The sequence below is a fragment of the Pezoporus wallicus genome, unplaced genomic scaffold (genome assembly GCF_028554395.1).
Source record: "Pezoporus wallicus isolate ANWC-B61680 ecotype Strahan unplaced genomic scaffold, APGP_CSIRO_Pwel_v1 contig_360, whole genome shotgun sequence".
Taxonomy (NCBI): Eukaryota; Metazoa; Chordata; class Aves; order Psittaciformes; family Psittacidae; genus Pezoporus; species Pezoporus wallicus.
The window spans coordinates 2,794,451-2,821,971 of record NW_026640059.1 but is presented as its reverse complement, the minus strand read 5'-3'; the positions used below and the strand labels follow the sequence as shown (position 1 = coordinate 2,821,971).

The following is a 27,521-nucleotide window of genomic DNA, read 5'->3' as shown; positions in this document are numbered from 1 at the left end:
CCATGGATCAAGCCGTAGGAACAGTGTTACAGCCCACGGCCACCTTCTCCCGCTTAGGAAGCCACAGCCCCACAGAGATCCATTTCTCCCTCTCTTCTGCGACATACGGCTCCGTGGCTCTTCTACTACAGAGAATACGGCTGCCGCCGGCCTGCCCCGCCCCGCGCCGGAGATGGCGTCAGCGCGCGGCCGTGCTGCGCCGCTACACGGGGCACCTCGGCGCGGCGCCGCTACACGCGACGTTACGGCGGCCGGCGGGCTTTCCCCGCGCCGTCAGCTGATGGGCGGCGGGCCGGTCCCGCAGCAACATGGCGGCGGAGATCCACTCGCGGCCTCAGAGCAGCCGGCCTGTCCTCCTCAGCAAGGTCGAGGGGCACCAGGATGTGGTGAGCGCCGCGCTCCTCATCCCCAAGGAGGACGGGGTTATCACGGCCAGCGAGGACAGGTGAGTGGGGAATGCGGTCCGGCCCGCCGGGGCGCCTCACGGGGCGGTGACGGCCCGATCCCCCACGGGGGTCCGAGGGGGCTAGGCCGGGGCGCTGGTGGCGAGACGGGCCGGCAGGGCTGGCGCGGCCCCTCGGCGGAGGGTCGGGTCCCGTCCGGTCCTCTCCTCTCACTCGGCGGTACCCACTCCGTGCGGGGCTGGGGCCCCGATCCCGCAGCTTCGGAGCCGGGGCGCAGCGGCGGTGCGGTCCCAGCGGGAGGTGGCAGCCGACGGGAGCCGGCTGAGTTGGGGAAGCGCAGCACTGGGAATGGGGTGAAATTCACTTTGTAGGCTCCAACTTTGCTAGGAGGCATGCAGCCATGACTCTTTGCCTGGAGCCGTAAGGAAATAACCGAGGCGGCACTTCGAGGGAGGAAAGTATCGTCACCCGGCTTCCCGCTCTCGGAGGGAGTCTGCGGGCGGGAGCGGGGCTGGGAGCGTTCCCCTGCGGATGGGAAAAAGCCGTCGTACTTCTTTTCCAGCCCTGCGAAGTAGATGGAAAAGTACAACTCGTTTGTGTGTGTGAAAGGGGTCTGCAGTGGTAATGAGTAGAACCGAAAGTGTGGGGGTATGCTTTCCTCTGCCGTCAGCTGTGTTGGCTCAATCACTTGCATGAGAGTTTGGAGCTCTCCAAGCTGCTTCAAAACAAGCCCATTCTGGTGCCTCAGCCTGAACGTCTCAAGCCTGGCTGAAACCGTTGAGAGAGTGAGTTGGCAGATCTGAGGGGAGAGGTGGTGATGAGCTGCTGAGGACAGTGGTTTCTGGAAAGGAAGGGAAAAGGTGTTCAGGTTGTAATCCCCATCCTTGATACGGTATGTGAAACATCTGTCACTAAAGCTGGTAATGTCATTAAGCAGTTATTCAGATGAAAGTGGAAATGAGGAAGCAAGTAGCACAAGATTGTTGGTTAGGAGAAAGATGAGGGGTCTGCAGTGTAGTGGTGAGAGCTGGAATTTCTGGCACGCTATGTGGAAAGTGACTTTTAAATATGAAGAGGCATAAGAGATTCTTCTTTAGAGCTCCTCTCCTGTAACTAGCAGGGTTTGAAAGGAGTATACAATGACTGGCGCTGATTATCAGCACTTCAGAGAAATCGGAACGCTCTAGTCTAGCTTCGCTCTCTGTGGAGAGGAGACAAGAACGTGTTTTTCACTAGTATGCGAAGAATTGTTTTCAAGTGCCAGTTGAGCATTTTAGAAAGCAGACAGTAAAAGTAGTTGATTTCAGAAGAGGAAGACTTAATAATTAGTTCTTCAAAGTGGCTAACTATATCCCACTCCCTTTTTTATTTCCCCTGAAGATTAACACACTTAATGCTTAGACGAGCTATCAGTTATCAGGACAGGAGTAAAAACTCATTACTGAAGTCAAAAAGTCTGAAGTACAAATGCCGTAAGTTTGGAGTAACTGAAGACAAAGATTTCCTTCTGTTTAAAAGTTATTTGAAAATATTTTTCTGAGCCACTTGGAGTCAGGCTCTTATTCCTAAAAAATACTTTTTTTCAGCTATCACATTGGGTGCTTATCTTAATAGGCCATTCAAGAAGTGCTCTTAAGCGTTTTAGTGTTATGGTCGTACCATCAAATTCTACCATGTGACAGATATCATGGTCTTCTTTCCCAGGCTTCTAGAATGATGGAGCTCTGGGTTCTGGAAGCGTTCAGCATCTTGACCCTTTGAGCAGTAATACATACTGCTCCTTGTTGAACCATGGCAGTAATTGTACCTTGCTTACAGCAAGCATTTACGCTTGGATGTGTTAGCTGTGTTTTCTGGCTTTGATTGAAAGGTGGACTTGGGTTAGTCTCTTCCCTTCCTGTGGAAATGACTTTCTGTAGTACATGTTGGATAACAGGTTTTGGATGGGACTGAGCAGCTTCCTTTTCATTCTTCTCTTGCATGAGATTGTTCTGGTATCTTAGTCATGTGCAGGATGAAGTTGGCCTTTTGGGTGCAACTGTGGGTTGAATCTTAACCTTGTTTTGGTGTGCTTCCTGGCTGGGAGAAGAGGAAATAGCAATTTTTAGGAGTGGGTATGAGTTAAACTGAATTTCATGGTGCAGGTTTGCAGAGGCTTGCATGTTGCAGACAATGTCAACTTTCAGACTTAAAGGTCTAAAGCTGAAGGTTAGCAGCCTGCATGCTTAGACTGTGTTGGTAAGAGCCAGGGATGCAGCTGCATCGTTATCTGGGCAAGTCAGATACAGACTTGTGCAAGGAGGGCAGAGGCCGTTACCCACGTTTGGTGTGTATAAATTTCTAAGAGAAGATTTGGACTCGGGGTTAAATTTGTGTAGGCTGCCTTACTATGGGAGTTTACTTAGACCTTTAAGCTTTCAGAAACCATTGCACTGTAGTACCTCTAATATGGGATACCTCCTATAGTACATCAAAGCTTACTCACATGTACTTCACCTACAGTTTAGCATGTTATCAAACTTACTGCTCTTCTATTTGTTTACTATAAACAGGATGTAGGTGTTAATACTGCATAAGTGATGATGCTGTTAGCATCAAGCATAGTACAGAGTTGAAGATGTGAAAGTACTGCTGTGTACACCGAGAAAGTAGTGCAAAAGCATGTTTGATTAAATCTCAATACAGCTAAGGCTGTCAAGTATTTCATAATAGCCAGTCAGAGGAATGTGTTTACAAGTTAAGTAGTGAGGAAAATACTGGTGCGCAAACATTTCCCAGCAGTGTTGTAGATTATCCTCTCATTAAAGGAGTCGTAGTTCTTTCTAGTTTAAGTTGTATTTTCTAGAATGAGAAGTAACAGGTTTTTGGTGGTGGTGGTGGTTTTGCTTGTTTGTTTTCTGTTTGGTTGGTTGGTTTGTTTTTTTTTTTGAGGGTACAAAAGGTGCCATTGTAGATTTGCGAATACAAATAAAAACCTAGCTTTTCTTTTGTAAGTTTTGAAGCCGAAAACGGTAGCAAGAATATACTTGCAGGAGTTAAATTACTAGTTTTCCAAATCTGACTTTTGGCAGGATACTTGCTATCGGTGAAGCTTTCTCAGAACTTACCCAGAAAGGGTAATTCACTCTGTGTCCCTCTGAGTATCTTGTCTGACTCTGGCTCCCAGACAATGTTCGGAATTGTTGCAGTGTTTACCTCAGCCTGGGCAGAGGCCTGGGTACCAGCTGTGAGTTGGATCTGTCCGCTCAAGGCTGGCTTGTGTTTTCTCAGAGCTGATATAGGCCCGTGTGGGCTGCACAGATCTGTGATACCACCAAATCTCTAGACTTGGCCTTATCATCCTTGTTCTCAGCAAACAAATACCTAAGGCAAGATTGGTGTTTCCCAGCTGTAGTTGGGGATACTGAGGGATTATAAACTAGTGTATAAGACCCTAAATGCAAGGTGAAGGTATTGTATATGCTGCAGGTTAATGGGATCTCTAGAGTCACTAGTACATCTGCATGCTGGTGTTCTGTGATCATTAGCAGCTGCTATTGCATTGGAACTACTGCTTGTAGTTGTGGTATTAAGTTTGGTTGGGCTTTTTTCTGTTATGGAACTTAAATATTGGTCAAAACTAATGTTTTTGTGAGCAGAAATTAAATAAAACCATCAACTGTGAGTCCTTGAGATTGCATTGTGTTGTGATTAAACCAGATTCCTAGTGCTGTTTTGGGAACATGGTCAATAGCAATGTAAATACTTCTGGTTTATTTTGACTACCAGAAAAATGCAGTCTTCTGTTTTCTTGCTAGGAAAACAATTGTGATTGCTTTCAGGTAGGAAAGCAATGGTTAGTGGTTTGAAGGTGTTGGGAAGATGCAGTTCTTGGAGCAGGGCTAGTGTGTCTGTGTAGTACTTGCGACAGTGCTGGGTTGTAACAAGTCTGGATTTGCCTGCTAATCTTTCATCACTTGTTTCTCCCTGACATAATGCATTTGGATTTTAGAGGACAGCCTATGTGGCACAAGCACAAATACTGTTGGAACACTAAAGGATTTTCTCAGTTCTCAAACCTCAAATTTTATCACCAGCGCTGTTGGGTACTTCCTCTGTACAAGAAGCAGCTATTGAGAGCAATGGAAATGTTTAGGAATTGCTAAGGCCGTGCTTGTTATTGCTTAAAGATGTCTTTTTGTGCCTTTCTTTATATTACTGAAAAAAAACCCAAACAACTAAAAAAAACCCTTTGAATTACTCTTTTATAAACACACATGCTTTCCAGCTGTTTCAATACTCAAATGCTGGGGAAATTTGGAGGTCTTTTTTAATCTTGTCTTACTTCCTCCTGCCACTCTCGGATATCTGAGCCTACTGTAATCTTAAAAGCATGTATCTATCTATCTCTGGGTGCTCCTTAAAGAGTTTCAGCATTTTCACATCCTTACTGAGACTGCTGTCAAATCAACCTGTGTTTTTCCAGGCCCTTAATAGGAAAAGCCTAAGGAAAAGTAAGTGTGGTGTGGTAGCCAGCTCTTCTCAGGTACTGAGCACAGGCCTCTTTGTTAAATAAAGAAAGTTTTGAGAGGAGTGCTGGAGTTTCTAGGATTGATGTAGTAGTTCTCATAATAAAAAACCAAAAATAATGGTACAAGGAGACTGTGGAAGCAGTATTACTGGAGGACTTTTCTAGTCCTTGGACCTAGAACTGGTACCAATTAATTTGTCCTAACAAAAGGAGATGCACCACAACTGGTCTCTGGGAGAGAACTGAGAAGTGGTATTTTGGCACAGGTTATTTGCTGAGTACTGTAAAAACAATCTCTTACAATTTTGCTCAGAGTTTTGTATAATTAGATATAAAGCTGTCTTGACAGCTTATCTTTGCAAACACGAGGCTAGTGAAGTCTAAATCTTGCTTAAACCAAAATAAGAAGCTTTCAGAAGTCAATTTTGCTAACTCTTGCAGCTATTTGCTTAGGCTCTCAACTTCAGTGAGGGGCTGTGTTACTGATGATTGGTGCACAAATTATACTCCCAGGAAATAATTTGCTTAGGAAAACCAAATCCTTGCTTCCTTTATGTTAATTCCTAGTTTAGTGTAGTCGACCAGAATACTGAGAGGAGATAAAGTCTACCTCATGAAAATTAGAAATGCATGACCTCAATCACTATGATAAACCTAGTCTCTTTATATAATTGCATGGTTTTAGCTAGAAGTGAAAGAGTTGAGTTAGTAAGTTTGGAAACTACTATCTGAGATGTTCTGAAGAGTTTGAATATGATGGAGCTGATTTAAAAAGCAGATTAAAAAGCCATTAAAGTGCACAGGTGCTAAACCATATCACTGTCATTTGCATCATAAAAATGTCTTGGAAGCATTGTTTTTTCTCATGTTACCAAGATAATAGCAACTGCTCTCCTGAAGTGTTAACTTTCTGACGATGGGGCAGAGTTCAGATTGCTGTAAAAAGAAAGTGATAGCTTTTAAGAGATTGTCTTAATGCATAATATCTTATGGACTGGAGTGATACGCATCTGCCACTGAACTGGTGGAACAGTGGCTTGATTCAAAAGCTGAAAATCATTGTTTTGAGGCAGTGTGTACTCAGCTGTATTGATTTCAACTTTTAGAAAAGGAAAGTAGTACATTAAGGGTGGCCGTTTGCTTTATTTTTGAGTGGTCCTTTAAAGAAAAGCCCTTAAATGGATTACAAAATTAGAATGCTACCTTTATATATTCAACCTCAAAAGTGCTAGTCCTGGTGCAGGGTACCAGTTCCTTCCTGTACTCTTCTTGTTAAACTTACTGGCAGTCCCATATGATGTTTGGCAAATCTATCCCCTGGTTGAGTTAGTTCCTTTTTTTAGCCAAAAGTAAATAGAACAAGTCATCTTAATGAACTCTCTTGGCAGTGTTTCCAGGTACACATATTTACAGATCATTTAGGTTTCCATGAGGAAGTTGGATTTAAACAGTATCAAGAAGGCAAACAATAATCTGGAGAGGAAATTTCAAGTAGACTTAAAATAACCTTAATACTGTGTACATGTGTGCTCTTAACTTCTTGATGTAGATACCCTTCAGATGTGCCTATTGTAGGAATGTTTTTAACTGACAATAACCTTCCACTTCCTTGCTGACTCTCTTATATCCCTCCTCCCAGGATTAGACAGTGGTGAGAGTGGTATAATGCTGAATGTTCTCAAGGCCATTTTTCCTTTCCTTCCAAGTCTGATTCTAGAAAACTACAAACCTAAAACAATGTTACAAAGAACACTGGCATGCTCTCACATCATCTTGCCAATTTCTTTCAATTCCCATGTGACTGGCTAATCAATCCTTTTCATATTTAGGCCAGAGGAGCAGTGCAGTGTAACAGTGCTGCTAATGTTGCTTGTCCTTTGCATTCGTACATGAGAGAGTAGAGGCGTGGCTAAGAGGAAATAACACTGAACTAGATATGATGTCCCCTATGGATCCATAAGTCAATATTTGGGGCTGGAGGTGTCAGTAATGTGCTGGTCTGGAGGATGAGGTGCTTCTCTAACAATATTCAGTATCTGGCTTGCTGAAGGATGAGTTGCACAGAGAAGCTGTAAAAATTCAAAAGTTCAGGCTTCCATAGTAGAATTATTTCCTCTTTTTTTTATTTTTATTTAAACAAATCAAACACTTCATCTGCTCTAAAACAAGTTCAGCCAAAGCTGAAAAGTTCCTTCAACTTGAATGTGACTTAAATCAGCCAGAGCCAAGGAGAAGGAATTAAAGGGATACGATATGTAGCAGTTTCTGTGGTGAGATGAAATAGTATTTCCATTCCATACTTGCTAAAAGTCCATATATAAATAGTTTTGGAGAAGACTCTTCAGAATCCAAAGGTGGCTATTCTTAGTACTATTATTCTTGTTATGTTAAAGTACTATTGGAGTACTGTGATTCTGTTATATTATTCCTCTACCTATTATGTTTGAGCTGCACAAAAGCTGGGAGGATTTGAGCTGATGTGTAAGTAAACTGGTTAACTGTTTCAGATGCAAGGGATGATGCACTTAGTTAAAACTGTCTTTTCCCTGCTCTTTCCCAACAGAACAATACGAGTATGGCTGAAGAGAGACAGTGGACAATACTGGCCCAGTATCTATCACACTATGTCATGTAAGTACAATGCTGGAGATGGTAAGTGGTGGCCAAGCATGACATGGGTTTTGTACCTGTGCTGTGTGTGTGAATACCTCCTTCCCATTTCTCCAAGTGTTGGATTTGCTCGGTGGTTTTGAAATTGGGAACTTTGCAGACACTCTGGCTCAGACTTTAGTTTGAAACTAGCTGTATAGTGGGTGAGATCTAAAGCAGCATTCTGTCAGAACCGGATCCTTCACCACATTAATTGCTGTATGGATCTGCAGCTGTAGATGTCTCAAATGCTGGCAAATAATTCTTTTGCTGAATAAGTGACCTTTTCAAATGATTAGCTTTAAAGTTCAGGCATAAGAATATTCTGTGCTTTCCAAGGTTGAAAGAACCTGTCTTCTTTCTTTGCCCCCCTCTCCCCCTCAACATTTAGATTATTAAGAAAACAGCACTGAGCAACAGCTTCAGTGTTGAGTAAATCTTGAATGTCAGTGTGCTTTTTTGGTTTTGGAACATCAGTCAGCCTGGGTTCTTTGCTGTAGCTTCTTTAATGTCTAGTTGCTACCTGGACACATACCACATGTAAAAAGAAGGAATACAATGGCAAAACAAAATATCATAACACGAAAGATAGTCTTTGGAATGACAATTCCTGGAGTAATTTCCATACAAATGTTCAATGAAAACCAAAGAATTGGACTTCATGGTGTTCTGTGCTGCCTTAGCTGCAGGCTCAGTAGCCTACCATCTAGGTTGAAAATATGAAATGTAATCTTTTTATTTTTTTTTCCTAATAGTTGATCTCAATTACAGCAGTTGCTCCATTTATTAGTTTTCTAAAACTATTCAGATTGTATGTATAAACCTACAAAAGTTTATGCAAAACAATGTCTGCCTGTAGGTAGTTCCAAGGGGTGGACTTGTCCTTATGCAGTATGACCCCTGTAATATTCCAGACTGTGCTGTCTGTCTTTAAATTTCTACAAACACCTTCAGGGCCACATTTTCTGAGGGTCCTGGGGGAAGAAGGTATTGGTTTAGAACACTGTATCTTTCTCATCCTTGTAATTTGCAAGTTAAATGAAGACATTCTTCAGTGAAATTTCTGTGCAAAATTTCTTTAGGACCTTTTATTGTATTTTCGTTGTCATTGCTTTTCACATCTATTTTAGCCCTTAATTTCAAAAAGGGAAGTAGGTCTAGAGGCTTTCTGCTGAAAAAGATTGTGTGTAATCTCAAAAAAATAAGTCTCCTTAAAGTTGCAGATGTTGAGACAGGATTCCATATGAAGTTGACATGCAATTACCTATTTGTCTCTAGCACTTTATCTCTCTCTAGTGATAAAGTCCTCAAATATAAAGAACAGATTATTGTTGTATACAACTTAGGGATCCTCTTGAGATAATTTTAGTGAGCTCAAGTTCTTAAGTGTAACCAGCTGCACATGCTGTGGTTGCTAAGTAAGCTTTCAGCCTGTGTAAAATTTCTCTTACTCGGTTGCATCCTGGGGCAGGAAATCATTTTTGCATATGCTTCCTAGTGCTTTGTCTGAGCTACTGTAATAGTGTTCCTTCCCTCAGCTTCACTATCTTACCAAGGGATGCTATCTATGTAGACTAATTTCAATCAGCTTTTGTCTTGAGTGGAAAAAAAAGCCATAAGTTGTGTATCCTAATGCCTCTGTTTCAATGACTGTTATGTCTGCCTTTTTTGACAGCACCATGTTCAGCCATGGCTTATCATCATGACAGCAGAAGAATATTTGTAGGCCAGGATAATGGGGCTATCATGGTAAGTTGCTGTGACTTTTCTTCAGTTTGTGAGTTAGAATTGCTTAGGTTGTCTGTGAGCATCAAGTGTTGCTGGCAGCTGTTAATTCATTTTCTTTCCTTTGTTTTTGGAATGCAACTACTACTAAATGGCTGAACTTCTTGACAGTTCACCTGAGATGTACATGGGAGGACTGCAGATTAGCAAGGGTTCTTCTGGCTAGATATGAGCCAGCTACCCTCAAGAAGTCATTGAGCCATTGGTGTAGCAGTGGACCCAAACAATTGTATTTCATCAAGGAATTATTTTGAGGGGTATATTAAGCTGGGCAGAGTGCTATGGTGGTGTACTAACAGCGGTTGTGAACTGTAGCTACCTTGCATCTGGCCAGAAGTATGGATCTGCTTGTACCTCGTCATGCACATTTCTCTGGATTCTCTTGCTGCAGATCTTTTTGTGATATGGAAATTTCAACACTACTCCTAAAATGACAAGAGGCAGGGCTGGTTTCTTTCTGGGAATTCTTCTGTCTTTTTATACCATCATTGTAATTGCTTTCACTTTCCTGGAGAGCAGATGCATATGGCAGAATAGAACGTGGGTCTGTATTCTTCCCCTCTTTCCTTGGCAAAGGAGGGGAATCTTGTGACTCTCAGATGCTTTAATGGTTTCCTTTCTCTGTGAAAATAAGATCAAAATCATAATTGTCATATAAGGAAGGATACAGGGTACTGCATGACTGTCATAAATAGTGATTCTGCTGATAAGTAGGTGTGAATTGCCTACACAGAACTACAGAGAATAGTGATTCTAGTGATAACTACTTGAAATTGTAAGCTGAGACTTTTAAAATTTCAGTAATGGATCAAATAGAAAATACTCTCACTTAAATATGTCCATTATGAAGTCTCAGATACTTAAATCAGAAATACTACTATGTACAGTTTTGTTTGTTCCTGCTGGGACCAAATGAGAGCTCTTTCTTCCTGTATTCTTCCTTCAGCAAACTTGATACTGAAATACGCTTAATGCTGAAAGGATGCTCCCTATTGAAAATGAAGTTCACTAGTTACTTCAATTTACAGTTGGTGTGTCAGTGCGCTATGCTCCAGCCTCAGAAACTGCTAGATATTTGCTATGCAAATTCTGGCCTTTGAGGTTACTGTTCTTTTTTGGGGTATCAATATTGCTTATGTTACTATGGTATCTTTTCTGATAGTTCCACTTTGCTTTTAGGAATTTCATATTTCAGAAGACTTTAATAAGATGAACTTTGTGAAGACTTATCCAGGTAAACTCTTAACCACTGTTTACACTGAGATTTGCATGTAATGCTTGGGAAATAGGACACCATCATAGATTAATCAAGTCCAAATATGCTTAAAGTCTGACTGACCTTCTAGATGTCACTTAGTTGGAATAACTGCCGTAAGAAAAATGTTGTGTTATTGAGTAATCCTCTGTCAGCTGAGTCTGAGTTGCAGTCATTAAGTTCAGTACATCATTAGTCTGTGAGTGTAATGAGCCAGAACTAGTGAGTTCATCTTTGGTTCTTCAACTGTGGCTCTGTTACATGAATGTTAGGGTAAGAGCTTTCTAAAGGTGCATATTGGTATTTGTAGTTTTCATCCTCACTTTCCATATTCACTGAGCTTGGTTACTTGAAGGTAAGAGTCCTTGCCTTCTCTGTCATCTTAGGAGAGCAATAGGGATAAAAAAAGATCTAATTTTTCTGGTACATAGGGAATAGGGATTGTTCTTCTTGTATTTATGGAGATGCTAATTTCAGCATTTGCACATCCTTTAAAGAAATACAAAACTCAATGGCTGGTTTAAATTGGAATATTCATGTGAAAGGCTTGATGGAGACTCTTAAAGACTGCGGATTATGTAGCAAAACAAAGCGCAGTTTGTCTTATGACTCCCTGACACTGATAGAAGCAATGTTCTTGGTTAGGAGAAAAAAGACCTTGTTCTTAAAGCAACAAAAAAACCCCTTTGTCCTAAGGAAGATGACTTTACAGCTCGGTCAAGGAAATTGCTTGCATACTGGGGGCTGGGGGGCTTCTTTCTAATGTTTATAGCTTCTTGCTTAGTGGCAGCTTTCTAAACAGAGTTGGGTGGGATTTGGTTGCTATCACAAGTAGCAGTTTGAATTACATGGGCTAGATATACTCTCAGGTGCTTAAAAGCATGAATGTGAGCATAGCTCCCCTGGGGTCAGGAGAAGGAGGCACTTAAAGCAATTAGGGTTTTTAGATGTGTTACATTACTCCCAGAAGTCCTGGCCTAACTAGAGGAAGCTGAAGATTTGCCTGCTCCTTAACCAGAGCATCTTGGGTATCTGGGCTGAACTCAGTTTCTGTCTTTGTGGAAGGAAGACTTTAATTAGCTGATTGACATGTTTGGTTCACTTCAGCTGGGTCAGAAGGCAACTACCAAACAGAACAATGCTAACCTTTTAATTTGGCTTAGAGGCAAATATAACTGTAAAAACATCTCCCTGGGGCATTGCTTAGATATCATCTTCAACCTATGTATCTCTGAATTAGAACATAAGAATACATCACTTGGAGTTTTAGGAAAAACTAGCCAGAATCCTTTTTTTTCCACAGCTCATCAGAATCGAGTGTCTGCTATTACTTTTTGCCTGGCATCAGAGTGGGTTATCAGCACTGGTCACGACAAGTGTATCAGCTGGATGTGCACCAGGAGTGGGAGTATGTTGGGAAGGCATTATTTCACCTCTTGGGCTTCATGTTTACAATATCCTTTGAAAAATGATTGTGACCCTGAAACTAGAGAATATTTTGTTCCTTTAGCTCAATTTGTTCCCTCCTTTTCATATAAAAAGCTAGAGTGAAGTATCTTGCATGTCTGCAAACCTGATTAGATGTTTAATACCTTTATTTCTGTTAGCTGTTGTTAGTTAGTAGGAAGGGGATGTTGTGACCTTGAGTTACATAAATCACAGTATGTACTAGTTCCTAATTTTGAAATGTTTGTAGCATCTTGTGACAGTGACTTTTAACTATCTGTAGTCTGGCCTGTATACTTCCTAGGCAAGTCACTTTGTTCAACAGATGCTAGTTTGCATTTGAGTTCTTCAAGAGCATAAAACATAATGAAAATCCTTTGCTTTAATTGTTCTGTGTTTGCTCATATTAATCTTTTCCATTTTTAAGCTATGGGGTACTTTGAAACTTTATTCATTACTAGTAGCGATTTGTCTGTGTGCAGTTTCCTTTCCTGCAGATTGCTTTTAACTGCAACATTTGTAGTTTAAAGACCAGTTGTCTATTCAGTTGCAAGTACTTCAAGCCATTCTTTATCCTGCAGAAAAGACTTACAAACCCGGTAGCTTAAAATGTAGTTCATATGTCATGAGCATGAGTGAAAAACTCATAAGCAAAACTCATAAGCATGAGTTAAATAAATTCTAAAACTGTTTTAGCGCTTGTTAATGGTGGCAGTTTAGATGTGGCTGGATAGTAACTGGAGGAACTGGTTGGTGTATGAAGATTAATGGCAGCAATGCAGAAGTGGCATGATTGAAAAGCTGAACTACATCTCTTATAAAAATAAAGACCTCTCTAAAATTGTAATATACCTGTGTAGTGTGAAGAAACTAAAAGAAAAGCTAACTGCTTGGTTGCCAGCAGCAGGTCCAGCCTTCTGAGGTGTCACATCTGTGCAGACCCTGCCATACTGACTGAAGAGCTGACTCACAGGTTTGTGTTGTTGCATTGTTCCTCTTTTTTGCTGTCCTTTGGAGTTGTGTCCCACAAAATATTTCATGTACACCTCACCTCAGCTCCATGCAGCACAGAGCGGCGTTAATATTGGGGTGTGTGTGTTAGGAGAATAGCTCACAGAACTGAAATTCTTTCCTGTTAGGGTGATGAGGCACTGGAATAGGTTGCCCAGGGAGGTTGTGAATGCTCCATCCCTGGCAGTGTTCAAGACCAGGTTGGACGAAGCCTTGGGTGAGACGGTTTAGTGTGAGGTGTCCCTGTCCATAGCAGGGGACGTTGGAACTAGATGATTTTAAGGTCCTTTCCAACCCTAACTATTCTATGAGTCTATGAACTGTCTGGTGCCTCTGAGTCTCACTATTTGAATTCAGTGGGTTCTATAGCTGATACTATTGCAAATAATGGAACAGTGTATTATGAAAATGGAGGAAAGAATATGACCTTTTCTATTAAGATAAAAATAAATTTCCACTGAAGACTGTGACATTTGCAAATGCATTGTCATTTATCCTGCCTTTGGATTTATGTTTGAAAGAACTAGGTTTCTGGTGTGTGTACTAGCTGCTGGCCTCCCTATCAGGAATTTCCGTAGGAGTTATTAATGATCCCATGTGTAAACTTCTGAAAACCACAGCAGAGTGCTTATTCTTTACTGGATTAGTGGGGATAATGCTTGCCTGAACTTCCAAGATGAAGAAAGTATCACATGGTCACAGACTTAGTGGATTTGTTGAAAGTGAATCATTATCTCAAGATTCTGAAGGCTTAAGAGATTTCAGAATCTCATCAGATGTCAAAACTTCTGTTTTTTTCACTTACGGTGATGGGCTTTTTGGTACATTGACTTTTTAAAGTTTAGTCTTTTCTGTTGTGTAAAGTAGGCTACTTTGCTAGCCACTGCTTGTGTTTCTGTGTGGCTCCAGAAGGACAGGTGAGATTATACACAACTCTTGGGTTATGTGGTATCAGCTGTTTGGATTTTTCATAGCTCTTGCATATATCCTGAATATCAAAAGTCTTGTAAAGGTGGCAAATTATATCGTTCTATACAGCTTGCTGTGCTTTAGCTTCTGGAAATGGTAGTTATATAGTTGCAAAGCCTGAATATCAGAAAACTGTTATGATGTATAAGATAGCCCAGTATGCCACCTTTTTAATAGATTACATGTTAGGGTGTGGTGTTGCTTTTATGTCACTGTTAAGTAACAGAACTCTTTCTGAAAATCATTTCAGTCTTTGATACTGTGCTCAAGGACCTGCATTAGTAAACTTGAAAGTGCAGAAAACGGACCGAGAAATTACATGGTCTCACCTTCTCAGTAGCTAGAACATTTGGAGTATACTTCTGCTGTAAGGTAAACTAGCTGTAGGAGGTCAGTGTCATTGTATCTTGGTTTTCTTATCCTGAGGGCATCAACTAGTATAACATGCCAGAAAACTTAAGTCTGTAGGAGCAGATAGTAGCACTGGGTAAGACTGAATACCATCCAGTGTCCAGTGAGGTGTTCAGTGAGTAGCTGTGCACTACAAGAAGTAGCTTGGGGAATTCTGGCATTGCTCGTAGAACATGAGTGCGTTCTGTAAATAGCTGCTAGAAATGGTCTAAATCTTCTTGTCCTGCCTTAAACAAGGGGAATTACATCATGGCTTCTCCAGTGGCTTTCTAAAACTTTTACTCACTTATTTTCCATGCTGTTTTACATGCACATATAGGGAAGCATGAGGAGAAGAGAGGAATGAAAAAGTTTTAACTATTATGGTCTCCGTCCTGTTTAGTAGTAGTGCCCCTCCTCACTGGCAGAGCACGAGAGACTGAAAAGCCCTTGATCAGGGTAAGCATTACTTAGCAACAACTAAAACATTGGTGTGTTCTCAGACTAAAGTTGAAAACACAGCACTGCGCCAGCTACTAAGAAGAAGAAAAATAACTGTTACAGCTGAACCCAGGACAGGTGGTAATGTAAATATTTATGTGGCACATTAAAATGTTGGGTTTTTTTTCCAATTTGTTTAAACTCTGTAACGGACAACTGTGCTATCTGTTTTAGTTCTGTAAAATACTCATAAGGTCAAATGGGGCTTCTCCTTGACTGATATTCAGATATGATCATGAAACTCGACATGCATTCGTTGGTGATTATTCTGGACAGATCACTCTCCTGAAGCTTGAGCAGAATACATGCTCAGTTATCACAACGCTCAAAGGGCATGAAGGTAGAGTAACTCTTGCTCTTAATTCCACTTGACCCAGATTATAGTACCCATTTGTAAACTGGGATTATGAAGTTTGATGTCTGCCTTGTAAGGATAGACTTTGGGTAAACAACTAGTGCAGGGTAGTAGTTACCAGAAGCTGTTTAGAGCTGTACATATGACTTCTTTAAGAACAGGCATGTTCTTGTGAGGGGAAATCTTAGCCTTGTAAATAATGTAAATACTGATGTATTTGCATATTTGCAAATATGTAAATACTGATGGGTATTTTTATTATAGATGAAAAATAAACATACGTATTCAATTAAACACAAGTTATCCACTAGATGGCCACCTTTAAAAACTTTATTCTCCCTACTATTGAAAAGAAGGGATGAGAATGTAGGGTCTTCTTGGTTGTTGGGTTGTTTTTTCCTGGAGACCTTCTAGTACTATAATAATACCTAGCAGCTCACAGTCTAGCTTCTAAAAAGCCACTTAATTCTGCTCAATACAGACTTTGCTGTTCTGATCACTCCTTGAGGCTCTAGTTTAGTTTCCTATGTTTAGCTGAAACTAAGCTGTATGCAAGAAATTTAGAGAGCCTTTTAGAATCAGAACTGTCTAGTGAAAGACAGACGTCTCATTCCATGTAGTATAGCTGAAATCCTTATATCAACTGAAGAACTAAATGGTCTGTAACATGATACGGAGTCACTCTCCGACGTAATGAGTAAGGCAAGAATGCAAATCACAGACAAATGTGCAATTTAATAATATACTGAGAGAAATAAACAAGACTTAATGCCTCTTCCCATGTGGTACTGGCAACTTTCAAATCAGCTGACTAGTTTGCATTTGGGTAGGGGTGAATTACTCAGAATCATGAGTCTGATCCACTGGAAAAGGCTGCCTTGTTTAATAGCTGTAAGTATAGAGTAGACTTTGTTAAAGTCGAGTAGGCTCCTGACTTACAGATGACTCTAAAATTATCATGCTGGTTTTGAATGCAGGAGGCAAGTCAAGATTTTCAAATGATAAATGCCTCTTCTGCTTTCAGCCAGAATTTCAGATTACTTCATTAAGAGCAAAATAATTCTCTTGGTCCTTTACCTCTGTATGCTTTTGCACTAGTCTGCTCAAGTGCAACTCCTTAAGTCTGAAAGCAGTATGTCTTGGCACAGCACTGCATAAAGTGCGTATTCTGTCTACTGCTTCTAAGCACCAGCTCCAGCAGTGCTGTCCACGTGGCAGCAACTTTGGCTTATATGTAAGTTCCCATCTGTATGGAGATTGTGATCCTCAAAACAAGAATTGATTTAGTATAAAAGATGTTTAAATCCGAGGGGCAAAACCAGGTTTTTCTTCAATGGGTGTAATAGTAGCTACTTTTTTTCCTCCACAGTATTTGGGTAATACTCTCAAGGCCTGGTAACTCTAAACTTGAATGGCATCTATTTCTTCTCTGAGTGCAGCTTTGTTTGCCAGACTTCAAGTCTGACTTCATTTTATTTCCTTTCTAGCTCTTGCGTTACTGTGACTTCATAATCAATCAGTGTCTGCTTTGCAGTTTAAATGTTTTTAGAGCTTGTCCTTCAGTGGGCAGCTGCTTTTTATGTTGCAGATGCCCACTGTGCTCTAATACAGTTATTCTGAGATGGATCAGTCTGAAATAGTCTAGTCCTAAAGGGGGCAAGAATAAGCTTTTGCTCCAGAGACCTGGAAGGGACTGATTTGGGCTGTAAACTACCATTCATCATGCTTTCAGACTAACAAGGTTTTTTTATGGAAAAAAAAAAACAACCAACCAAGCAAACCAAAAACCCAAACCTGAGCAATGGAAGGATGCTCTAAAGGGAAGGATGTCTGGAAGGCAGTAAAATGTTCTTGCAACTTCAAGACTATAGCTGGTTTGAGTAACAAAATTCATTCTTTAGTCTCCTGCCTACATTACAATATCCATGGGTTTAGTATAAGACTGCTGCTGTAAGATGACTGAATAATGAGCTGCACAGCCAGGTTGGGCCTTCTGAAATCTAGTTTTGTAATACAGTACATCGTGGCCAGATTTGCTAACAGCTGTGAAACTGTCACTTAGTTTCTTATTCCAACTATTAATGTTGTAAATAGTTATGTAATGGAGTTGGTTTAGCTGTGAACACTGCATGCTGTTCCGAAACTGCTGACCAAGCACCTTATTGTGTAGTATGTAGTAGTTTCTACTTGGCAAGTTTTAATACTTTTCACCTTCCAAAGATCACATTAGCCTGCCAGCTCCTAAAACCAACTACCTAAATACAATGGGCAGAAAGACAGTAACTCAAACTTTCTGATTTATGATTTGAATCAAACTTTCTTCTTAGGAATGTTTTGTTTTGTTGTTAAATGCTCTTTGTCTCTCTAGGAAGATTGTATCTTGCTGTTGAATGATGTTGTTTGCCTTAGGGCTTTCAGTCTCTGTTGCTGTAGTAAGGGACTATTTCAGGTTTCACTTTAATGACCCAGAAGAGCATCACTGTGTTGGGGAGTGACTCCCTTAGATCTAACTGCAGAATGTTCTTTCCTAGGAAGTATTACTTCCCTGTGGTGGGATCCAGCTCAACGACTGCTCTTCTCAGGTGCCTCTGATCACAGCATTATCATGTGGGATATTGGTGGAAGGAAGGGACGAACACTGCTGCTTCAGGGCCATCAGTATGTAATGGGGTCTTATTTTTCCTACATGTTCCATAATGAACACAGAGTCCCAGGAAGAGTAAATAGCACAGCAAAATATATGAATGTGAATAAGAGAGAAAATAACTTCTTGCAGAACTCTGAGGAGGAAGAAAGTCAGTACTAGGATAGTGTTACTGATAAATCTTTATTTTTGCTCATGTTAGATACGTTCTTGTTAACCATGGTTTAAAAGTAACATAAAAGTAGGTTATAGGAAAAAGGTGGATAAAACTCCTAAATCATCTTGTTTGGACCTTATGTAAAAGTTGCAGGCTTATGTTTTGTAAATACCTCACTGAGTTGCCTGTGAAGTTGGGGCTAGAAACTATGTATATGTGTGTTGATGCACCCATGTAGAATAAACATCAGTATTTTCCTGTTCCCAGCCATCTTCTCTCAGTGAGGTGATACAGTGATTGGCTAAATCGTAGGGGTGGTCTCTTGACTTCAGAAAAGTATGTTACATCTGCACTTTTCTATGGATAAAGTAGTTAGTTGTCTGTATTAATCAAGTCTTTATTTTTACAGAGACACAACACTAGCTGCCATTTTTTAAATCTAGGGCCTCAATTCCATCTGACTGGCAGTTCACCACCGAAGATATATTTTACTTTAGAAATGAAGTGGTAGTTGAGATCTTGTTTATGTTTAAAGATGTATTTGTATAGTGCATTCTCCTCTTGTCTAATTCCATAGATGTCTCCATCCACCTTTGATCAAGACTGATAGCCTTAGCCCTAGAACTCTTGTTAAATCTTGAGGATTTAGTTTTATGGCTAAAGAACTAATTAATAGAGTACTGGTTACAAAAAAAGTAACCGAAGTCAGTGACTGGAGGACTTTATACTGCTGTTACTGCTGCATCATGTGTCCTGGTGAAGACTTGTAACACTGTTAGTTTCTCTTCAAACATCCCACTTAGCATCAGACTTCATACTGAATGGGAAAGTAAGTTGTTCTGAGTAGCAGAATGTTTTTTTTTAATTCAACTTGGATGTTGCAAAGCAGTCTAATACTGTTGAGATCCTTTGTTTAGCATCTTAGGGTAGACTGTTATTTTGCCATGCCTTTATTTAGGATTAAATTGTCTTATTGGTGAATGCATGCTTTGCTTTGCAGCTACAGACTTACTGTGATTTGTTAGCAAAAGTGGAAGCTCCATCTGCTTCCTAGCTGTATCTTGAAACAAATATTTCTTATTATTTTTCCACTTGTCTCTGTTTTGATAACTGACTTTCCTTGCCAACACAGAAGAGTATTCGCACGCACGCTCTGAGGCAGTTGACACTCAACTCACTGTCAATGCTTACTGCCAGCAAATGTTAACGTGGAACTGTACCTCTGGTATTCTGGTCAAGCCTGTAAAAATGCTGTTCTAGGCAATGTCCTGATGCTAAGGCAATGCTCAGGTGACAGCATCTGTTCACTCATCTTCATGGCTCTACTTAGTAGACTTACCGAAGTGTTTGGAAATAATTTTTGGCTTCCTAGGTAGCTTTAAAAGGATAAATCAGGGTTTGCTGGGAAACTAAGCTTTGTTTAAATACCTGTGGGTAAATAGTGTCTACTTCGTTTGCAGTGACAAGGTGCAGGCTATCTGTTACATACAGCTGACACGACAGCTGGTATCTTGTTCAGCTGATGGGGGAATTGCTGTTTGGAACATGGATATCAGCCGAGAAGAGGTAAGATCATAACCAAGGTCAAAGATTTCTTTCTACTTTCTTTTTACTTTATTTTCTCTTTAGCCTCCCCTCTTTTTCAGAGGCTGATGTGGCTTTCCTTAGTCAGTTCTGCAGGCTGGTTTTCTTACATTACCTGAAACTTCAATGCTGAATCACATAGCTAAAAACTGCTGTTCTAGTGTCTGTCCATGCACTTCAGAATGTAGAGATTCAGTCCCCACATAGCATTTTTTTGAAGACCTTAGTACACAGCAGCTGAGCCTGGCATGCAGATTCTTTTTGTGTCAGTTCATATCCATCATAGAAGCTGAAAATATATGTATTACTACTATTTTTGGTTAAACTGTAATTATGGGAGTTAATTTTGGTTGCTCCCATAAAACAGTATTTAAGGCTCAGCTCTATTGCTATTCCTTAAATGCAAGTGTCATGGTTAAGAACTGTTTTCTTCTTCACCTGAAACACACTGGATGCTGTATGTGAAGCTCCTAACATTTTCATCATGACCTCTCTTCAAAGCTTCTGTGATATTATGAAACTTTGTAATTGTAAATAATTGACTTGCAATACAACTGGGAAAACAAGATGTGCCTATGTCTCTTTTGGATCTGCACACAATAAGTAAGGGATCTTGTAAATAATAGACAGTTTTAATACAAGTAAAATAATACAGTTAGCTTTAAAACAGCCATGATATCTCAGAACTCATTGGAAAAACATAATCAAGCCCAATCCAAAAGCAAAGAAACTAAATGTTTGAAGAATGATGAACATACTTCCTCTGAAGCACTAGCTAGTGAGTTGTGTTATAGGGCATCTTCAAATATGCAAATGAGACTAGACGACAGACTTGTTTTGATTAGAAGGAATGGTAACTGTGCTGACAGTGTTGCTATGATCTCAATCAGTTCCAACTATATGTTGGCAATAATGTTGGCAGGTTTTTACCTCCTATTTTATGCTGAAATGAAGATGAAAAGATCAGGAAGATATCCTGCTCTTCTGTTAGAGGGAGCCAGAAAGTGGATTGTCTTCTCAAAAATGCTATTAAGTGAAAACTTATTGTAAGTAACTGAAAGAAGCAATATGGAACATCTCACTTGGGGGAAAGGTGACTCATTTCCTCTACTTTGCTCCCCACCCCCCCATGCTAGACTTGTTACTACCCTTTACAGTATTTTCCACTAGTGTGGAGGAAGGAAGGGGATGCAATCAAGGTTGAAGATGTAGGAAATGGACATCTGGTATTAATAAATATTCATAGTGAGATGGTGGTGTGTCTGACAATACTATTGTTTTATTACTATCAACAATGGATCTAAGTGAATTCAGGAGAAAAGCTTTGTTGTTCCAGCTTTCTTCCTGTCAGGGGAGTCTCCCTGAAACCCATCAGATGTATAAGGATGTATAGAATATACATAATTCAAGTCTGTACTAAAAGTATTGTGCCTCTCTTCCTATTCATTACAAGGGTGCTCAGTTAAAGTATCTGAGAGTGTTAAAATATGTGAAAGCTCTTAAGGATTTTTATTTGGCCTAATCCATTTATGGCAGGAATAGTATGTTGGTGGGAGAAGGAGTGCTTAATGAAGGTATGAGCAAGATGGAAAATGCATATGAGTTCTTAATTATTTCAAACTGCCATCCTAGGGATACAAAATATGATTACTTCCAGAATTTACTTCTGGACCCTGCCTTTCGAGAGGATGATTGCCTCATATCCTCTACAGTTTGGACTACACTAGCCCTTAAAGATCATCTAGTCAACCAGAGCAGCAGTCCTTGAATGCCTGCAGCAAATTTAATAACTTAGATGTTTCAATTAGGTTACTTACTAAGGCAGTACCATAACACACTGCTGTAGGCTTAAAAAGCATAGGAGTTATGTAGGTAACAAATAACTGTAGTCTTGGATTTGAAGTCTTGTCTTTTATACTAAGCTTCCTATGTACTATACCTTAGGCAATCTGTTGTAATGTCCAGAGCTGAGACAGGGCATCTTTCCAAATAAAACTTTACTTTGTGTTCTTAAAACAGACTTCTTTGGCTGTCGTATGAGGAAAAATAATTCTGATTGCTTATATCTCTTGCTCTTTTATAGGCTCCTCAATGGCTAGAAAGTGATTCCTGCCAGAAATGTGAACAACCTTTCTTCTGGAATATAAAGCAAATGTGGGACACAAAGACATTAGGGTTGAGGCAGGTGAGATTGCTGTTTTGAGGCAGGTGAGATTGCTGTTTTGAGTGCTCAGCTGTATTTCAGCACTTAAGCAAAATGTAAACAGAAAACTATTAAAAGCTGTTAGATCTTTTAAACTGTTGGTATTTTTGCTGCTTTGAAGTGAGGGTTTATTGAGAGGTCACAGCTTCTAGGCAGTGCTAAGAAATTTCCAGATTCTATGGAAAGTATTACATCAAACTTCCATCATGGGGCAAAGCAAGTTGTGTTGTCGGCACTGTGTTGGATTTCTCTGAATATCTCTATGCACTGGAACTGTGGACAGCTAATCCTCAAGCATTGTGTAAAGCAGCACACAATGCCCCATAACTGAGCAAGTTGCAGCCTAACATTGTAGGGTTCTAAGTTCAGTGAGGCAGTGATGGCCCTGTTCTTACCGTCTAGAATGTAAAAGTCTTGCAGATAGATTTCTTTTTGGAGGTACTGGACAGGCACCAAGGCACTTATCTGTTTCTGACTTCCTTAGACTTATTATTTTCTTGGTTGATTATTCAACCCTTTTTTTTTCCCCTACTCCCAGAAGGAGCTTGCAAAAAGAGTAGAGGATGGTCAGGGCAATATGGAGGTAAACTCATTAATGGCCAAGAAGATTGTACAGAACTCCAGACTCCTTGGTCTTTGACCTAACGGAAGACTTCCTAACAGGTTGCTTCCTAACAGGATGCAAACCAGAAGCTGTCTTGGTTTTATTCAGTGAGTGCTTGGTAAGCGACACAATAATAGTGATTTGTTTGTTTTCTTCTTCCTCCGTGAAGCATCATTGCAGAAAATGTGGGCAAGCAGTGTGTGGGAAGTGCAGTAGCAAACGGTCAAGTTACCCAATCATGGGATTTGAGTTCCAGGTCCGTGTCTGTGATTCCTGTTTTGAGTCAATCAAGGATGAAGAGTGAGTATTAAAGAATAATAAACAAAAGTAATACTGCTGAGGTATAGAAATGCTTGTGCTTCCTCCATATCCACACACAATGCTACACTGTGTGACTGTTGACCCTCTGCTGCTAGGCCACCTTTTCCTTGGGCACTCAAAGCACTAAAATAGCCGAGATCCCTCAGCTGGCACTGCAGACTAATTTGGATTAGATGTGGTATTGCAACTTTTTTATCTACTCTATTTCTTATTTTCCATGAGCCCAGATCTAGAGCTGAAACATTTGTTTCAAGATTTCTGTTTAGCTAAATGCTATTGATGGCATGTGGATTAGTTCATGCTGAACTACTGAAAACTGCTTCTTTGGGAATATTCTTCACAGCCCAACATGCAAGCAAATTGGGTTAAACATTGTTTGCTGTCTCATTAAACCATTTTTTGCAATGGAGGAACCCTGTTATTATCTTGATAAGAGCAGCACTTCACTGTTTTGTCATCTCCTTGGACACGTGGTGTGCTAAAGGACCAAAGTAACCAGATCCCAAACACTCCCAAAATTGGCTTTTTTTTTGTTATGGTGGTAGTTGTTGGGTTGGGGGTTGTTTTTGTGGTTGACTAGCTATAGCCAGAGGATAAATGTAGCTGAGCTTGACTTAATAACCAAGAGTAGAATTATTTACTAATGTGCTTTCCCACTTCTGCCCTGGTATTATTAACAGGTTGTAGAAGACTAAGAAATGTCACACCTGTATAACTACACAAGCAATGCCATAGTATGACTTGCTAATTTAATTCTGGCCCTTTTAATATGGCACTGCAGTTTTCAGGACTGATTTGTTAGTCCTTGGGCAACTTTATTTTCTTGTAAGTTTATTTTGCACTGCTATAACGATGCTGTCAAGCTTCATCTGACAGCTGGCTTTCATTTGAATTGTTCTCATGCAGCCGTACTTCCTTGGCAACCTTTCATGAAGGAAAACACAACATTTCATACATGTCCATGGACATCTCCAGAGGGCTAATGGTCACTTGTGGGAGCGACCGGATTGTGAAGGTATTCATGTACCTCTTTCGTGCATTTATTAGAGATACTTAATAGAGGACTAATGTTTGTATATACTTTTTTCTTTCTGACAACTGTTGCTACAAAGTTAAAACAAGGTCAGCAAGAATCCTATCTGTTGCAGGCTGTTCTTCCTGCAGCTGAATGACAGTCACCTAAAGTGACTCCACTTTATGGAGTTTAGCTGTCAGAGCTGGACTCTCCTCTGGACAAACAAAGCAGTAGGAGAATGGGCCAGCAGCCTTAAAGGCACAGATGGGATGAAGCAGACTTCCTTAACTCTGAACTCCCTGGCTTCTTGGACCATTGCAACTTAAAAGCCTTGGTTATGAGACAGGGACATGGAAATCAGGCTGAATATAGAATCTTGATGTGCTTCAGTTACACATCCACCATGCATGTCAGAACTTGAGACTGTTCCAGTCTATGTTGGTTTTGTGTAAGCCTGTTTGTAACAAACTACATAGCGCTTTTTGAAACACACCCACAGAGAACTGCTACAAGGCTCTCTTGAGCCCAGAGTTTGACTTTAGGTTTGTAAGGCTGGTATAACTCTGGCTTTTTTTCTCAAGTAGTTGCTGCTTTGTCTCCAGGGAGGTATCCATGTTTGCTTTTGTGCCTCTTACAGAAATACCTCTTGGGTCTTACAATAATGCTGCGTAATTCTCTACAATATTTTCTTCCAGATCTGGGACATGACGCCAGTAGTTGGTTGCAGCCTTGCAACTGGCTTCTCTTCACGCTGATCTCATACATGACAGGGTTATGCACCTTATGTACAGCAATATGCACCGAACGGATGGAATTCTTCTTACGATTATTACCGCAAACACTGGCTGCTTGATTCTTCTCCTGCTGCTGTTCCTGGATGGACAGTCACCTTTGTAGAGCACGGCTTTTCTGTTGGGCTCACCAGGAATCTCCTTGGTGCAGAAGTGCAGTTTTGCAGCCTCTTGGACTAACTTAAAATGGCTACTGGCAATATGACCCCTTGATGAAAGGACCTGTTGTTTCTCAGTTTACATATATAGTGTTAACAGTGTGCTATCTCTGCTGATAAATCTTGTACAGATACCTTGTAGCTAAACCATTATCTGAGTAAAACAACTGTAGTAAATGCAATTTGTGCAAATAGTAAAATAACTTATTCTCTCTTCCAAAAAGCAGTTCTGTAGAATACGTTTGAGCAGTCACTGTCTAAACTGCCTTGAAAAGGTATGATGGTTATTCCTATGGAAGGAGGAAAATGGCACATAACTTCTTTCAGATGAGATAGTTGGAGAACCTTTGATCACACAAGATTTCCTTTATTGGCTTTCTTGTAGTGTTTTTCTTCAAGTTCATTTACTAGTGAAATCACTTTTGTGGGTCAACTGTTTTATTTAAGTAGCTGGTGAGGCTTTGAACAATTCTAGGTTCTTTAGGTAGTGTTTTAGCATAGCTAATAAACTTCTCTCATTCTTACGAAAACATGCAGCCCAGCTACTCTACTCTAAAGACAGGCTGTAGGTCTGAGCCATATAATTTGACAGCTCTATAATGGTGTTAGAATGGGAAGTTAAGCAAATCTGCCTTGTCGGATATAACGGCTAAGAAAATATGGCCAGCTAAATTTTAGAGACTTTTTTCCCATGGAAAGGCTGATGTTTCTTTAACAGTAGAGAACCTGACTCTGCTAAAGTGTGGCATAAACTCAGATGCTACCTTGATGTTGCTTAAAATGGATAAACACAGAGCAATAATTACTGAGGTACAGAACAACTGCTTTTTTTCCCCCTGCACTTAAGTGTGTTGATCCCAAAATACTTACTGTTGATTATTTCCTGTCTGAAATCAGAGAAGTGTAAAGAAGAACTGGGAGGGTTTTGTGACTGCAGTTGGCACGTACAGGAAATAATTATTGAGATATTGTCAATAAATTGGTATGTCAGCTGTGTGAATTTCCTGCATTTGAACACTGCAAGAATTTACTTTGAAGCTTCTGAAGCTGAGGTAATATGTCACAGTTTTAAGCTTGGAGCTGTTTAGATTTTTCTGAAGACAGAAGCATATGTGTGAGGACAAAAATTGTGGGTAGGTCAGCTGGCTTGGAATACATGGTGTTGCACAACTGTCAAAAGGTAATAGGCTCTTTCTGGCAGAGGACTTAAAGGTTAGATTGTCTTTATTTACAGCAACAATCAAGTGGTGCTATGAGTGTTGGTGAATTCAAGTCCTAGGTGTGTAACTTGACACTAATAACCTGCACTGGACCATGCTGTAGGCTGAAATACATGAAGATCATGGTATTGTTAATATGTCATGATTCACTTGCATTTTAAGCCAAAAAGCTGATAGTCTCCAAAGGGCATTAGAATCTAGAATATGTTACTGTTATTTTGAATCTGGCTTTGTCTGCTTTTTGATGGGCCTTCTCTGGAAGTTTGTCAAAGAGTCTTTTTAATTTGCTATGCTTATTGGGCCACCGAAGAATAAATAAATCCCTCTTTTGTGGGCATCCCAAAACTTGCCCTCAGTTTGGGATTGGAAACTTGTCATGCTGATTTGACTCATGCCTTGCTACATGCTACATGCTGTATAGCTTAGTGGTTTTTGTGAAGGCTTATTTCTAAGCTATTGAAAGAAAATCAGCTTATACTGAAAAAAAAAAGTTGCAGCTTTCTGCACTGAAGGCCTTCACCCTTGTAAATTAGAAAGGAGGCTGGGTGAATAAGCCTTGATAATGCTCTGCATTCACTTTCAGACTTCTTCATGTCTGGCTCTGGAAGAAAATAGAAGCCTTCCTCACAGTGTGTAAGACAGAACATGAATTACATTGCTAGAACTGTTTAAGATTCTACTGTGGTAGGTAAGGAGGATCTAGGATCAAGAGTTAAGTTGGGAGATTGATGTAGATGTCGGAGGAATAGCATATTTTTCAAACTAGATGTTCTGAAACTTACACCAATGATACTGAGGTGTAACTCCTTTGCAGCTAGCACTCCTGAGCTTCAGCATTTTTAGTTACATGCCCCCTGCTTAGCCTGCAGCTCCCCTCTTCCCTGTGAATACTTCCTCTACTTCTTTGCATTACAGTTTTGCCTCTAGATAATATAATCTCTACTACATACTGTTAAACCTAAGGAATCTATTTTCTATAATTGATATACTTAAAGATAGCATCAGTTTAGATATAACAAGACAATTATGGCTGCTAAATCATTAGTCATTTAAGTATACTCTTGGTGTTGAATGAGTAATGCTTACAAACCACTAAAGAGATAGTGTTTTGTTTATAAACAACTATTTTGAAGGGACACATATGCTCTCATGAATCTGAACATCAGCTGTAGTGTGCAATTACTGAGAAGGCTTGATCTGAAGCATTTCTAATCTTGCTTGTATAACCTCCTTCACTGGGGCAGGGAAGGGGAGCAAAGGGTACTAATATGTGCTAATTCTTTACTAGTTGTATTTCTGTACCTTGCAGTTAAGAGATGCTAGATAAACCTGTCCCTTGCTCCTTCTTGTCTGTTTTTTAAACTTTGATTACACGTATAATAAAATATTTCTTGATATTCACTTAGTCTGTTTGGATGATCCATCTTTTCTTCCATTCTGTGAATGCACAACCCCCATTGTATCCTCTGGCTCCTCCTTTACATAGCCCGTGTCCAAATTCTAGGTTGGAGGGAAAGCTTGTTGTATGTGTTGTATTTGGAGCTGAATG

The 27,521-nt window shown here is 40.2% G+C and overlaps 1 protein-coding gene across 1 annotated transcript; it reads left to right on the top strand.

Moving 5' to 3' along the window:
• The first annotated feature begins 182 nt into the window (after nt 1–182).
• WDFY1 (WD repeat and FYVE domain containing 1) lies at nt 183–27,373 on the top strand. Its single transcript, XM_057417090.1, has 13 exons — nt 183–445; nt 7,478–7,545; nt 9,239–9,312; nt 10,528–10,582; nt 11,907–12,050; nt 14,549–14,555; nt 15,148–15,260; nt 17,807–17,933; nt 19,537–19,642; nt 21,744–21,845; nt 22,637–22,767; nt 23,695–23,803; nt 24,499–27,373. Exons 1-13 carry the CDS (start codon nt 309–311, stop codon nt 24,556–24,558), a joined length of 1,233 nt encoding a protein of 410 aa, XP_057273073.1. The 5' UTR covers nt 183–308; the 3' UTR covers nt 24,559–27,373.
• Nucleotides 27,374–27,521: the final 148 nt, after the last annotated feature.

Excerpts from the sequence above, each read along its gene's own strand:
- WDFY1 (XM_057417090.1), top strand. The coding sequence starts at position 309 with ATGGCGGCGGAGATCCACTCGCGGCCTCAGAGCAGCCGGCCTGTCCTC. Across the intron at positions 7,546-9,238 it reads TATCTATCACACTATGTCAT|CACCATGTTCAGCCATGGCT; the intron begins GTAAGTACAATG and ends CTTTTTTGACAG. Across the intron at positions 22,768-23,694 it reads GAGTCAATCAAGGATGAAGA|CCGTACTTCCTTGGCAACCT; the intron begins GTGAGTATTAAA and ends GTTCTCATGCAG.